This window comes from Rhopalosiphum maidis, chromosome 1, assembly GCF_003676215.2.
Source record: "Rhopalosiphum maidis isolate BTI-1 chromosome 1, ASM367621v3, whole genome shotgun sequence".
Taxonomy (NCBI): domain Eukaryota; kingdom Metazoa; phylum Arthropoda; class Insecta; order Hemiptera; family Aphididae; genus Rhopalosiphum; species Rhopalosiphum maidis.
This window is the reverse complement of record NC_040877.1, coordinates 40,708,273-40,725,521: the sequence shown is the minus strand read 5'-3', so window position 1 is coordinate 40,725,521 and position 17,249 is coordinate 40,708,273. Positions and strand designations below refer to the sequence as shown.

Genomic DNA, 17,249 nt, shown 5'->3' with positions numbered 1-17,249 from the left:
ATTTAATACGTTATGCAAAACGCGGAAAAAAAATCTTCGAGTACACACATTCCTTTACGAAGTAAACGATCGAATTTGATATGGAGTATTTTGTTTTACGAATTAGAAATAAAATTGGTATGATACAATTTATTAAATATATCGTTTTTATAATATTGGCGTTTTGTCTCATAACACTGTTTTTAATTATGCTTATTGATTTAATGCATTTAAATAAATGTACAGTCATATGCAGAATACGTATCAGCTATAAAGTGTTATAAAAGTGAATAATATGATAATTTTAAATTTTAACTATAGATTATTATTTTAATAATGAGTTTATAAAATCTTGAAGTATATACTTAAAAAGGTAAAAAGGTGTGTACCGCTCTGTTTTACTTTGGGTGTTGAGTGGATCACTGTTACTGGTGTGTTAAATTTGAATTCAATGATAAATCATTGACAAATGATTTGTTTTAGTATCAGTCTATATCACTAAGTTTGCTTCATATGTTTTGAATAAAGCTATTAAAGTCATTTTTTTACTTTTAGTATTACGTTTGTTACTATATTAATATTATGTATTTATACCATATTATATCAACTTAAATAATTTAAAATTTAATATTATGTTTCTGTAAATACCGTAAGACAGTAAAAATAAGTTCATGGTATAGTAGATAATATCTTAAAATAAATAAAAAATGTTATTGCGTATAGTAAAATTTACAATAAAATAACATATATAAAAGTTTAAATTCCCAAGGAAAACACGAATAATGTTTTTGATTTATGATGAAATAATTAATATCGTTATTCATCGTTAAAATACATAATTTTTTCAAATTTGAACACTTTCAAATGCCTATAAAAATAATGTTGTATGTATATTTTTTAGCTCCACTATGAACTACTTATGTAAAATATTGTATTATATTTTCAAATCTTCGTTATAAAAATTAAAATTTTTTAAACATTTTTCACTACAAAATACTTGTAGTTTGAATTTTTTGTGATTTTGAAAAATTCGAACGTTTTATTGAATTTAAAGGAGAAAATAAAAATTGTAAATTTCTCATACCTATAAATAATTAAAAAAAAAAAAATCAAAATATTTTAAAAATTATATCATATATAGAAAATTATAAACTAAACATTTTTTGGAAATTTAATGCATCTGTGGTGATTAGTTTTTATATTACGTCAAAAAATAAAAATAATTATAAAAATGAATATCCGTTAAAAAAATTTTAATTTTAATTGTCATAAAAAATTAATTTGACTTTAAGTAGAATTTTTTTAAAAATATATTTTGAAAAACCTATATAGAACCTTGTATTTAATTTTCAAAGAAAAGGTAGAAACAGAATTGTTTATGAAATTTTAGTTACACGTATAACTGTAATAAGTGAATCTCAAGATTTTGACGAATTTTTTGAAAATTTTAAATTTAAATATTTATAAAAAAATATTAATGTGACTATAAATTTTTGTTATCTTTAATTAAGAAACGAACTACTTATTATAAATGTTTGTGTTAAATTTTAAGTATTTTTACCGTCTCATACATTTTGTATTGAAATTTATAAAAATAAGACAAGAAAAAAAAAATCCAAACTTCAAATTTCTATAAATAATTTAAAAAGAACAAATTATTTTTAATCAAAACAAAATAAATAAATTATATATTTAGTCAAAAACTGGTTTAGCATAAAAATTATCTTTTCTCCTTAATTTTTTGTTTGTTATTCCCGATTATAAAAAAAATACTGACAATTTTTAATCATGACTTTTCTGAGTACTAACTAGATCAAATTGTTTATGTAAAACAACCCTAAAAGTTTAAAACTGATAGATTTAATGAAGTGATATGAATTTTGAAAACAAATTTTAATTTGTTATCAAGTTTAATTGAGATCGTCTTTCTCAATTTTTTTTTATCACTTCAATTCCTAAAAAAAGTTTTACTAAAAATTAGAGATTAAAATTACGGTATTATAATATTTAAATTTTGAGATAAAAATCTTGAATGTTAAAATTGATTTCAAGTAGACTATACATATTAAATTCATTTCTGTTTTCACAGTTTTGATAACTTCAAATAGATTAATTTATTAGTTGAGATTAAAAACATCTAAATTGCTACTTAGGTAGTTTTGTAGAAATAATAATTGTAACGCAATAAAATAATAATAATTTTTTTTAATTTGTATTTGAAAATTAACCTATCACAGCTGCTTTTGTATGATAAAATGTCAATGATACAATAAGAACAATAAATTGTGATACATGAAGTACAGGACTAAGACGTAAAAAATATTTAACTATGTTAATTTTTAGAGTTAGGAAGTGTCTACTATTAATGATTTGTTTCATTGAATATATTATGAAATGATAAACTTTTTTGTGATAAATTCTACTAAGTGATATATTTGTATTCCTTAATGTATATTAATATTTCGTGCAGATTTGGGGACATCAAGACGGAATTGGCGAGTATTATGATATTATCTAGTACGATTATTTATCAGTAGTACCTAAATATCAATGAATACAAAAATGTGTCGAACTTTCCAACGAAAACGACTTAACTGGTAGACAATATGATAGATTATATGCGTTTTATCTTATAATCGTACGCGTAATAAAATTTATTTACATTTATTAACTTTGAAATACCAAAAATATAATTTTTATTTAGTTATGCCCTGCAGTAATACGAAGATTTTATTATACATGTAATATTGTAATGATTATGAAAGCTTTTTGTTGTAAATCCGTCTCGTAGTAGATCTGTTATTATTTTTAATTCTAAGTTGAGCAATTATTGATTTCACAATTATGTGTTTTTATCATATTTTTTTTTTGTGTCGTCATTAGGCATTTTATTTTGGAGCAACAAAAAGTTTTAAATCTCTAATTTTTATGGTAGTTCCTCGTATTTTAAAATATAGTCGATAGTTCAGAGAAAATAAAGTAAAAATAAAATTCCTATAATTTTAAAAACAATCAACAAAAACAAAAAAAAAATAAAAATCACTGAAAAATTTGTGCACAAAACTAGATTTGACCACATCGATAATTTCATAATTGTATAACCACGAAGACATTTTTTAAACTATTTATTTTATCATTTAATAGATTTGATCTATTTTTCACAGTATTTTAGCTTGTTCTTAACTATTTATAAAAATTTTAATTTGTCTTAATTATTTAGTTCTATACTTACATCGCCCTATGGTAAAGTTATAATTAAAATATTTAATATAAAATATATGTGATATTTTTTGGGAAAAAATAGTTCATTAACGTTATAAATAACAATTTTATGATAATGTCTTAAATTAATAACTAATTTGTAAGTTAACAGTTTTGGTTAATAATAAGATATGCCATTATTATAAAAATGTTACGTATATATCAGACGGATTACCTCATTTAAAATTTGTTTTATGAGTACACATCGCTTAAACGTTATAAATAATAATACATTTTTTTTTTTATATTTTAGCTAAGTATAAATGATTATATCTCTAAGATCTAACACTAGCAACATGGCATAATTATATCGGCAATCTGTTGATTTGTTTGTTCAAAATAATATTTTTCATTAAATTTTATCGCTTTTATAGTTTAGGTATATGTTGTACATTCAAACTATAGATGGGCTAATTGTTTTGTATATACGTCATTTTAATACTCTAATATAGGAAAATAATATGTTTATCATGAGTATACCATGTTTATACCACGGATAGGTTTAAAAACGAAGAAAACTATAAAATATACTTATCGATAAATACATTTGAATGCTAAATTGTAATTGATATGTTAAATATATTAGTTTTGAAATACTATGAAAAAATAATGGAGTACAAAAAATGAAATTTATTACTTATACATTTCTAGATAATTTTGTGCTATATTCTACATGGACACATAATAATTACCGATTGTTTCAAGAGAAAATATAGAAAGGGTTCGACGGAAGTTCTAAATAGAATTATTAATTGACGAACATAGAGTTAGGGCCAATTTTGATTGTGCAGTTGTGAATATTGATCAGCGAAAATGCGACAATGTAATATCATCACGATTGCCATACATACCTACAAGTAGCTTCATCCTGTAACACAAAATGATACTTCTATAAAATTGATTTCCCTTTTCTATAATGTCTAATCAATTATTATTTTTAATTCATTTCTTTATTTAAAGTTAATTTTTTAATTTGAGTTGTCTAAGTTTTATATGACTTGGGATGGACTCTACAACTTCAAACATTTATTTGTAATTATACCATTCAACAGTTATTACACTTTCATTATCAGATTTAGTTGAAATTTAGCCAAATATTTGAAATATTTGTCTGTTTTATAACTGACTCTAGGTTAAACATGTAAGTTTATTTTTACTGTTAAATTTCTATAGATTTATACCATTTACTGAATTGTACTTTATGAATGGTAAATTGAATCTATATATAATGCTTAATAATAATACGCACTATATACATTTATTGTCCAAACATTTAAAACTGTTTACGATTTATTTTATAAAATCTCAAAATAAATTATTAATGAATTATATATAGGTAGTTTTTAAAATATAATTTTAAGAACGTTATAAAGTGACCCACTAACCAATATCTCATTAGAATTTATTCTCTAATTTTTATAATTTGAATTCAATGAAAATAATGTATTTATAGGTCATATATAGTGTATTGAATTTGGTTATTTCAATTATTTTAATTGTTTACATAGCGCTATAAATTAATCTCGAGTGAGTTAGAACAAGAATAATTTTAAAAACTTTTGTATTGATAATTCATAAATATTAACAAATAAAAAGAAAACGAACAAGATACAAATACTACGTAGATACGTGTTATATGTACACAACTACACGTGTAAATTTGCTCACCGTGAAATGTTTCATTTAAGTATTAATTTTAATGTAACATTATATATAATTTACATTAAGGAAAATGTAATTTTTATCGATAATTCTCATTTATATTTATTGTGTACGTTGTCTAATGAAACGACAATGTTTCATTATTTATATTTTTTATAAGAGACACACATTAGTTAAGACACCTCGTCTGAGTGGGCTAAATCTGTATTGTTTACAGTTACCATTTAATTACTTTCTTATTTTAATTTTATATTTGTATAACTGGAATATTTGATGGAATACATAATCTTATATACTTATACATAGCTATTAATTTACTATGAAATATGATTCATCTATTATTTTTGTAGGTTTTATTATTGGTACAATAATGGCTTCAATCGTCCATTCGTAGTATTAGAGTTTTGAATTGTATCAGTTAAAAAACTGAATACAATATAAGTATTACGACATTTTCTACGTAACATAGTCGTAAAATTCTACGCAAAACTTGACTTTAAAATACGCGTTTAGGTCTTCCGACAAGTAATACACTGAATATTATAGTACAGACCGTGTCCAACTGCACAGTTAAATAAGAATGTGTACGTCGTGGTATTTGTGCTCATTATTTTTATCAGTCCTTCCTCCCCATATGAAGAAACTGGGCCTGGCATAATAGTTTTATTGTTGGTTTTTTTTAATCATGCTATTCGTGCCAAATAAATAGATTTTAAACAAGACTGAGAAATTTAATGAGAGATTTTTGTTTCTACTTCAATTTAATCAAAACAAACTATTTAAAAGAACGTATACTTTAATAAATATAATTTAAATATAGTTGGAAGGGTACCAGATAAAGTAAATCACATTTAACCATGAAAACTTGACAAGTTGGTAATGATTTGTGAAAATAAAGACAGACTACATAGTTTTTTTACAAGTTATTTACAAAGAAAAATTCAAATTAAATAATACGTTACTTCATACAACCTTTGATATACCTTTATATTTTTATACGAATAAATTTTCATCATGAATTTATATTTTTAATTATTTTATAAACTATATTCATAATTAGTATTTACATAATATCTTTGATTAGTTATATAGGCATATATGATGTATTTTTAGCAAATCGTTTCAGTGGCATATTATTTTCCATAAATTATGCCTAGTTATTCAATCTTAGTATTTTTAATACCTGTTTAAGACAGTTGTATTTATGTATATAATATACAATATATAAATAAAGGTGTCTCGATTTCATAGAAATACAAAATATACAATTATTTATTGTCTTATACTGTACCTATTTATACTAAATGACTTTTAAGTATAGATAAAGTTAAGAGGATATACAAACTTAGATAAAAAGTGTACTTATTTTGGATTTCAAATATTTAAATTTATAGTATCACCTGTAGTTAATTTCTTAAACATATATATGTCATCAACGATGTTATAAACAATTTTCTGTGCATTTTTTCTTGAATAAAAATATATTATGTGCTATACATAGTACATACACATTATAACCTGTATTGTTTCATTTAGAATTTAAAATAAAAATCTGCGGTTCGTTTTATAAGTAATCAGGTAACATTAATTTAATGTTTACCATTATAAGATAGAAATGGAATAATAATTTATTATGCGCTTCATAAACTTATTATTATTATTATTATAAATAACGTTGTATAGGTATACCGTTGGTAGAGCCAACTCAAATTTTGGCGATTTTAATAAAACACAGTCGTACAAAAAAATGTTAGATTTTAATCGTTGTTTTTTTTTTTCAATAAAAATAAATAAATAAATAATTAAATTACAAACGTAAAATAAATATATATAAAAAAATAAAATAAACAATATATAATATTATGTCTGTGTAAGGTCGATTGTAAACGTATGGTGTTACAGCTTGCATTGATGCATCACTGTTCGGGCTGTTGTGCGCTGTACGCCCTGGCGTGAGCGTACCCGTCGTGGTGGTGTGCGTGCACTGGTGACGGGTAGTGTAATATTTCCACGCCGACAACTTTGGGCTTGGTGAACCTGTAGATGACCATTGCGGCGGACAGAACCAGTGACAGCAGACCCAGGGTCAGTGCCTTCCACGTCTTCAACGCAATCAGGGCGATGGCGATCGGGATCAGTACGGTGGTCTTGAACTTCAAGCCCAAGAGGAACGGAATGACTATTTTGCGGACGAAACCGCGGCCTAAAAAATGGGTAAAAAATGCCTTTTAATTAGGTCTTTTCCGAAAAAACGGAAAACAAAACGATATTGTCGTACAAAAAAACACCACACGGCGTCGTACACTATATCGCTAGAACATTCTTGTAGTATATTCAAATATATATTTAAAAAATTTTATTTATTTTTTTTTTGTTTTTATCGAGGTGGAAAATACTTGATATATGAAATTTTGAATGCAGACAATATTGAATTTGATAAAAAACAAGTTTAAATCTGTGAAAATAAATCATCCGCCAAAGAGAGTTATTTTTAATATTTTATACCTTCATGAAAAAAAAAAACCGTGACATTTATAACGCTACTGTTAAAATGTCTACAAATTGACTTTTAAATATAAATAATACTAAATATTTTAGTTTTTTTTATAAAACCTAACGAATACATCTTGTTTTCATGAAACTATGCAGAGTGAATAAATTATTAATATCGATGATATAATTTAACATAAAATTTATAAAATGATATTTCTAATATATTAATAATTTGATGATAAAGTACTTGAACATCTACTTTTTGTGCTATTAAATTCGAATATTCGATCGAGATATTGTACGCATTACCCTCGGTGATTCACAATAATGGTATAGGCACGAATGTCTTACTTCGGCCTTGTTGGGCGACGGAGGAGTGGCCTTGGTCGACCAGTGGCATTTTCACTTGTCCGACGGACGATCCAAGTTCTTCGGGCAGGCTGACTCGGAGCTCGTGGGTGCTCAGGAAGTCGTCGATTCTGTCCAACATGCGGAGTGCCGAGTTACTGTCGACAGCTTTCTTGTATTCCTCGCCGTTGGGAATCTGGGATATAGTGAAGTACACATTATTAAATTAATACGGCGATTGACTACGATACGAACGCGTCCGGTAAGCACGACTACACCGTAAAATACGTGTGATACGCGGACGGCTCGAATGCGTGTGTTTATGTGATATTTATTATACCGAGTTGGCGACTTGATCTTCGTCATTGCCGTCGTGGGTGCGTTTCAGCGAAAGGTCTCTGGTCAATCTGAGCTCGTCCTTTTCCGCGGTCTGGCCAATGAACTTGAGAAGTTTGGGCTTGGCGCACGTCCAATCGGTACCACAGTCGTCCAACAGTTTTCCGCCGAATTCAAGTGCGGTCTCCGTCGCCTATAGGCATAATACACGTGAATATGTAATGACAGTTACGATGGTCGCTTTTGTTGCGATAAACGTTTCGGTGGTCGCTATAATATTATATTTACCTGGGCGGCGGCGAACAGCGACAGTGCAGCAGCGGCGCAACAGAACACGGACAGACGATGCATCGTGGAGTCGGTTGATCGAATGAATGAACGCTATGGACACGCGGGCCCGTGCTTATAATGTGGTGTGTCGGCAGAATTATCGATCGCATCCTGAATGCCTAATCGCACGGCGGTCGCCACCGCTGCAGAATGCGGACGACACCTTTTCTACTTTCTTCGGCCGAAATTTTCACAAATCACGTGCGGTACCGATTACTTACAATATTATACATCGATGATCCTTTTTTGGTTTCGACTAATGGAACACCCGCGAGTACCGGTACCGGTCAACATATTTCCTGAAAATATCTCGCGAGTATTTTGTATATAAATTTTATTATTATGTAAACTATATAAATATATAAATTGATGTATATAATATTATCGTCAACCATTGTTATAGTAAATCTCTTATATGGTCAAAATATCGACGGAAATGTATGAAAATAAATTATGTGCTCGTGATATATATTTATGTTAATATTTATATCTAATAGTATAGAAAAACATACAATATTATTATTTATCGAATATGATATAATATTCTCATATTGAAGAAATATTGTACACCGTACATTAAATACATTCCCGAGGTTGATTTGACTAGGAATCGTTAATACCAGCTACGGCGATGTTGCATTTTATCATACTATCTAGATATATAATATTTTTTTCTTGCTTTTAGTAAGGGATATGACGGAAATATGATACCAGGTATATGTATTTATAAGTATTTATATAATATATAAATCTAAAAATTAATGTACTAAATAATTATGTGATATGCCTATATAATAGGACTGTTTTGCAAATATGTTGCTCACTCTACTTCTATTCTTTAATGATGCATTTATTAATATTTTAATTTTTAAGTATATTGAAAGACCATATATTTCAGATAGTTCGATTTTATATAATTTAAAGACGAAGGAATTTTCTGTGGTTTAATTATGATTTTATACTTTTGAAAATGTTGATGACGAATATTTTAATGTTAATATTAATTAACAATTGTAACTATTGCCATGCTTTTTGAGTATTATCTTATATATATATATATGTGTGTGTGTATGTGTGTCTACCGTGGATTTACATCTATGTATAACGTATATATAAATATATAATATTTTTATTGGTAATTTAGTCGCATATTATACAAAGGAATTCGTATAATATAATAATGTTATTCTAGACTTTTAGAGTAGGTATTATTATTATTATCTTACGAATTAACGGTTGTTCTGCAGTTACGTCACGTTAAGTAGTAGATAATTACCATACAACACGATGATTGTATATGGTCCGTCGAGAAATAATAAAGATTGTTTAGTATTCGAAATTCGATATAATACATATTTAAACGAGGAATAATAGAGTGAAAATGGCATATTTATTGTAGGTACACGTAGTTGGATTATTCGATACAGATATAAAATCGTGATAATGAAACTGTTAACGTTTTAAAGATGTTAGTGGTATCAAATGAAAATCATTAATAAATAAATGAAATATTATAAGGCAGAAAATAGTTTTAGAAAATGTACATTGAAAAGTACCATAATTGCTATATCTATTAAAATTAATTTATACTTAATTTAGTTCACATTTAAAGTTATTGAATAACATAAAATAGATAACACAATATTTCCATTTAAGCATAATTGAAAACCATCATTATAATGATCTATTTAAAACTTTTAAACATAGATGATTCATATTTTTTTAATTAAAAACATTAAACACTTCTATTTGTATTTAACACAAATACAAAGTTTAATAATATATAATGCTCAAAAAATCAAGACAATATGTGCATTTTTTAAATCGTAATTGTTTTTTATGGTTATTTTATACACTTCAAATGTATAATAATATTAAAATTTTACTTCAGCCATTTTGACAGCGTGCCAGAGAAATGTGTATATGTATATCATGTTGTATTTTATCATACTTACACTAATTACAATAAAATGTATTTATTGATAGACTAAAGTAAACCGTTATCATTTATTTCATCAATTAAAATTTTAAATAACATAATTATGACTCTAATATATATGTATATATATGCATGTAGTATGAATGTTATTTATATTTTATATTCTCATTTACTATGAATTTGATAAATTTCTACCACTCAACCAACCATCGCGACGTACAATATTTTGAATTAATAAAACCATCGAAGATAAATAGATTAAAAGGCTTTTTAGAATGAAATACAGTATTCTGTGTTGATCAATTAAATGAAATGATTTTACATTTTAATAAAATTAAACTGCACCTATATCTTATGTAATATTATTCCCATCGGTTGGTAACCATACAGCGGTAAATTAAATTATAATTATATAGAAATAATAATAATTATTATTATTACATACATACCTATTTTATAAATTTATAATATTGACGTAAATAAACTAATAATAACAATAATAATATAATGTTTTATTTCATTGAAACCAAATTAAATAAGTATCTCTTATTCTCTTAAAAACATATATTTTCTAGCTTAAGTATAATAATTTAATAATTTATGTAGGTATATTATACATAATTACACTATAAAATATACCTACTTAAATTACATTATATATTATTAAAAATGTTACTATTTTAAGTCCAAGTTTTCAGTATTAATTTTAATCTCACTTAATAGTTAATTTTTTGTCAAATTATTAGAATAATTCAAGAATCAAAATAACGTAAAATATTTTTTTTTTTTTTTTATTTTTACAGATATAATATCGTGCGTATAGCCAAAAATTATTAGATACTGATCATTGATTATAATTTGTGTATTTATTCGAAAAGTGATATAATACAAACATAATATAATTCGATATAAATGCGTTGTCTACAAAAAAAAGGTTTTATCACATACTTACCAGTATTTTTTATGTTTCTTTTATAAATGGATATGTTTAAGGTTCATTGATTTTTATTGCATATTTCACCATTGTTTTATATATTTTTTTTTTTTTACGGAAGTCTAAGCTTGTTCACTAACCTAATAAAAGCATAACAAAAAAATTATGTACATTGTACATAACTCCTTAATGACTAATGCTCAAGCATTACTCATGACTTTATACTTTTATTTTTAAAGACAAATGCTTAGTTTACCTATATCTGAATTAGTGTGAACTATTGTTACATGGTTATATTCTCGATTTTTATATACCAAAACTGTAATAAATATATCAGTTACGATTAATTATCCTCGTTGTATCATGCACAGTAAATGTGTCCTTCGTGTAAAATGTTGTTATAATAAAATGTGTATGTATTATTCAAATGCGAATAATTAACCTATATTATTTAATGAATATTTGATATTGTGTGCGCAAACTATTAGGACTTTATTAAGCTCATACAGTTCTGAGCCTCGTTTATGATATACAATTGTATTTAGTTTTGTATTAATATTCTAAAATAATATTTTAAAAATAAGTATCCATTTTATTTTGTTATAACTAAACGGGCAATATAATTAGTTTTAGTCTTTAACATAATACATATTCACTAGTTTATAATGTTTACCTATCATATTTAGATTTTATAGTTGTATACTTTTATTTGAGAACGTAATAATAATATTATAACGAATTGGAATGTTCAAAATATCATGATTTACGGCTCAGAGTATGCAATGTCTTTGACACCCGTGTTGTAGACATTAAGTGTGTTTTTAAATTGCTTGATGGCTTGACAATGAATGTATTAGATACATTAGTAATGTGGGCAGTGACCTCACAATTAAAGCCGCCGACATGTTTTAAAAAAAAAAACAAAACGAAATAAAACCACCGACTAATATGAATTAGTTGTGTGTACATTTTTGATCTTCATCCAATCATTTTGAAAATTTTTATAGTTTAAAATACCAAGAATCACTATTTGTTTGGTGATTTGGTGATAAGTTTTGAAGAATAATGTTTCTTTGGCAATACCAAAAATGATAATCTTAATTTGTATAAATAACAAATCATCACTATCGATGTGTACTTAATCATTTCTAAAAATCTATTTTAAATACTGAGTAGAGCTATACGATAATGTACTGATTTTAAAATAATGTTCGTGTTTTTTTTTTATAGTAATTATTATATTTGTGTATGTTATTAGTTTATTACCTTCGAAAGAGTAAATTTTTATTTTTAAAGATGGTTTCTAGTAGCAAAACAAATGGAATTTAGTCAATCAAAAGTAAATGTGTAGTACTTTTAAGTTTTATTAATAATTTGGAAGAACATAAAAAAAAACGGAAATATCTACGTAACCTAATTTTTGACAAAATCAATTTTTATTTTAATTCAAAAACAAATAACTGGAAAAAATTAAAATGTTCATGCTTATATTATCATTTTCCGTATAAACTATAAAGTATAGTTTTCAAAATATTTTAACTCTTTTAGAGCTTTTTAGACAATAATATGAAATTTTAAAGTTTTAGCTATTATTTATTTTTATACATTTCGATAAAAAAATTTTTCCTAATAAAACAGTATGAAAATTTAATACAAAGCTTTTCATATTTTTTAACTGAAATTAAAAAAAATAGAGTTTAATCCTACAATTAATATTTTTATTTTTATAACATAGCCCTTGTACACATCAATTTAATTTAGGAAATTTAAAATAATTGGATTTTTACCAAACACTGTCGTGTCAGAAGGTTAAGTAGTCATAGTCAATAAAAGTCAAAACGATCATATTAGATGACGGTATTCGCCTATAAATATATTATATGGATTTAAAATTTAAAATGTTATTATTTTAGGTTCAATGAAACCTGGTTCATAGCATTAATGAAAAAACAAATTAATTTTTGTTTTATGATGATATATGTTTATTTTCATGTAAATTTTTTATTTTTCTTAGTATCATATAATTTTAAAAATTATCAAAAAAGGCAAACTTCGGTTTTTTAGCCTTCTAGCCACAAATAACAATATTAAAAAAAATGTTTTATAACAGTAGGTATATTAGGTAATAGGTATAATTTTGAACTTTTTTAAGCACATCGTTTGACCAGTTCATATGAAAAATAGATTTTTTGGACTTATAAAAAAAACGAAATTATACATATTTATAATATATTGTTATTATAACATAACTTAGGTATTTTTCATTTTTTTCCTTGATAATTATTTTGACTGCTGAAAATCAGACTGCAGCCATCTTATTGTTTATGCTTATCGAAGGGTGTTTGTGACTCGTGAGTCCTGTATGATACCTTATATAATTAAGTTTTCTAAAGGTTTGTTAATTAATTTTAACCATCTATGAATACCGCTATATTTTACATGTTGAACACCACTACACCCTTGCAAATTATTATGATTTTATTTATTTTTTAGTCTAATCCAATAAATACTTTGGTTTTTTTTTTAAATTTAAGTCAACGAGGAACCAAATATGAATTAACATTATCTCATAAAATTTTAGCTAGTATATTATAGGAAACTTGCACCTAATTGTTTGTTTCATAATATACAATAATATATTATTCCTCATGTTGAATAATGGTTTTAATTTGCCTATCCAACGCGCCGTCCTAGATGTATACTAATAATTATTTATAAAATTATAAATCAAAATAGATGTAAACACAATATTTACCAAATATGAATTAATACCTAATGAAAGTAATACAATTCTTAATATTGTAAACGATTTGAATAAATTAAATCTGTCTGTGCGGCTGTTATCATTTGGTGCAATAGTATAGTATAAAATTGTTTTCTTGTGTTAAGAATTGAACATTTGAAATAGAGAATCTGTACAATAAAAAATAACTAACATCTGTTAATAAAGACTAAAAATATTCTGCAGCAATCGAAAATTTATCTAATAAATTACAATATTTTATTTCTATACACATCAATAACAGCATTATGTAGCTTCAATATATATACTGATATTCTATAGAGGATATCTGACATCTGGTTCAACACGATACATTTATCGAATCTTTAATACAATTAATTTAATTGTATATTTACTAGTCATGACTGCGAATTGGCCATTTGCCACGAAGGTGACTTGATAACTAGCAACAGAAGGGTATAGGTGACAGTTGACAAACACGACTCGACGACTGTGTTCGAAGAAATAGCGCCAGCGTGCAAAGATGTAACGGAAACAGTCAGCAAAAGCGACTGAACGAATGGACTCGAAAAAGTACCTGTAACATAGCGCAACGATCTAGCGGTGTCCGGTCACAAAAGCACAGCGGAAACGGCTGGTAAAAACGTATCGAAAACAGTTTGCGAAGACAATTTGACAATATTGGAAATTAAAAAGTAGCGACAACACGTCACAAAAACCTAGGTGTGATATGCCACGATGGGCCACGAAGGCGGTATAAGACCGCGAAAGAAAAAAATCTTGAACGTAATAACATATTTAATTTAGATGAATTATTTTTACAGAGAAGAACAGTATGTCAGTGTAAACTATTAATCGGTAATGATGGTAATGAATATCAGAATATAACAACAAAAACGTATTGTTTAAGAACAATTTTCTTTTGTATTGAATTTCCGTAAGTACTATTAAATTGTTTTGGAGATTATTCATTTCAAATGAGAGTATTTTTTAGTATACCTAATTGTAATGTAAAATTATTGTAAACAATAATAATAATCTATCAATATTTATAATTTCTAAAAATTCTTTAAGTACAATATTTAGCATATACTAGATTCAATATTAGATGTTTTTTATTTTAACCACGTTGCAGCTAAAGATAAGCTCCTCAACCTAAAAATCACAAATATTAACAAATTGTTTTGTAGTTTTAAATTTTAATAGATGGGGTTTAAAAATGTAATACAAAGTAACTTAAGTAGTTCATATTGAAATCGAAAATCTGAAAATATGTAAGCATATTTTTATTTATAGACATTTTGAGTTAACAATTGGTTGAAATTACATATTTAAACTGTTTATGAATAGACAATATTCATTATTTGTTATATTTCATAACATTATTTATGGAAAAATTTTACGTATATTATTTTTAAAACACAACATTTTAAGATCTGTTTTCATATTTTTCGTCGGTTAAAAATAAATATAGTATATGTATATATATTTATCTTTTTCTAAGATAAAACAAATATATTAACATGATGTCTATTGTTGTTTAACGATTTTAAGTATATTATGGTTAATTTTAAGATGTTTATCTAGTAAACCTATATTCACACCCTTCTAGTACGTGGTTTTGACTCGTACTTTATAATGGTAAATAATATTAAATCGTGAAGAAATTAATTTACTGCTTTTGATTAGCTAATTTTTTCGTGATTTAATATTATCAATATGTACAATATAGACGAACTACAATTTAAATAATATTTTATAATTATTATAAATTAACCATTCAAAATTAGGTCTGACAAGTTGTACATTTTAAATGAATTTGCATAAAGATATATTTTCTTTAAATCCATCGATGCATTAAATAATTAAAAAAAGAAGATATGCATATATTTATTAAAATTAAACTAAATTTAAATACGTTATGAACAAATACAATAGATAATTTCTTTTATTCCCTCAATAATATATTTTAAACCAGAGATGAGTTATTATCATTAACTTTTGAATTTTATTCTCACGCTGAGTTTTTGTTATACGTATACATTTTTATTATTCAGATCTGTGTACACGGTCATAGCTAAATAATTACAAAAATATTATCTAATGGGGTTTTCTTCATAACAGCACAAGAGCCATATTGGAGCACTAGACATTAAATCTACTATACACGTAGTTCTAGAGAATATAATTAAAAATTTATTGTATTTTTGATACGTTTCAAGTCATCAATATTACCTACACCACGTAGTTTAAAATTTGTTACAGAATTGTTTCAAATGACATTAAACGATAATATTGATCGATGATGGTTTAAAATGTTTCAAAAGAATATATTATAGTGAAACAAAAATAATAATAAAATGATTTCGATAATATAATATTAGGTGCTACGAATCGAAGGGGTAATAGTGAATAATAATATGCTATATTTGTTATAGTTTTAGTATATTTATCTTAAATAAACATTTTTCTAATTTATAATAATTGACACTGAAGATGCGTAAAAAATATTATGTTTTTCGATCGAATACAATAATAGATATTATAATATAAAAAATACTTTATTTATAGGACATGTATATTATATTTCATCATGATTTTAACAAAGACAACGCCTTACTTTATGATTTCGCCAAATGTTAAATATTATAGGTATTAGGTTTCTTTTAATATTTTAATAAAACTATAGACTCATCGTTTATTTAAAAAAAAGTAATATACATTCACGATATCACATTTTTATTGTTGAGGTTATTTTAAAAATATAATTTCAATAAGCATCGCTATTTAATTTCCTGTTGACTATTTTGGTATGGTTGAGTTGTTAACTAACTAGTTTATATAACATATTTCAAACTGTTTTAATAACCATAATGTAGAGTGTTTATGTGAAATAATTCATACACGCAAGAGAATTTATTAAAATAAATGGATATATAATACACAAATAATCAATTATTTGATTGTGTCTAATGTATGACATTATTTATCAAGTATTTTTATTTATCTAAATCGTTGTTTCTGTGGTAAGAGTAGGATGATTATTTGAAAACGTATACTAATATAGTATTAAATATATGTAAAATAATACACTTTTTGCAAATATTTGAAAAATGCATCATATCATTTTTAAACACCTACAATAAGTTGCACTCGTGCTACTTATTTTTAACGTCAAAAGTGATTGTGAAAACAGTTTGTATGTAATAATAAATTATATATAA

The 17,249-nt window shown here is 25.2% G+C and overlaps 1 protein-coding gene across 1 annotated transcript; it reads right to left on the bottom strand.

The window, feature by feature from the left end:
• Window positions 1–6,687: 6,687 nt before the first annotated feature.
• Window positions 6,688–8,506, bottom strand: LOC113548999. Its single transcript, XM_026950128.1, has 4 exons — window positions 8,368–8,506; window positions 8,084–8,272; window positions 7,747–7,939; window positions 6,688–7,105 (listed from the first exon to the last, which is right to left on the bottom strand). Exons 1-4 carry the CDS (start codon window positions 8,428–8,430, stop codon window positions 6,819–6,821), a joined length of 732 nt encoding a protein of 243 aa, XP_026805929.1. The 5' UTR covers window positions 8,431–8,506; the 3' UTR covers window positions 6,688–6,818.
• Between the last annotated feature and the right edge of the window lie 8,743 nt (window positions 8,507–17,249).

What these genes read in the sequence shown, in the direction of transcription:
- LOC113548999 (XM_026950128.1), bottom strand. Translation starts at nt 8,430, where the DNA reads ATGCATCGTCTGTCCGTGTTCTGTTGCGCCGCTGCTGCACTGTCGCTG. An exon ending in CGCTGTTCGCCGCCGCCCAG is followed by an intron (nt 8,273 to 8,367) that starts GTAAATATAATA and finishes TTATGCCTATAG; the next exon opens with GCGACGGAGACCGCACTTGA. An exon ending in CGTCGCCCAACAAGGCCGAA is followed by an intron (nt 7,106 to 7,746) that starts GTAAGACATTCG and finishes CCCATTTTTTAG; the next exon opens with GCCGCGGTTTCGTCCGCAAA.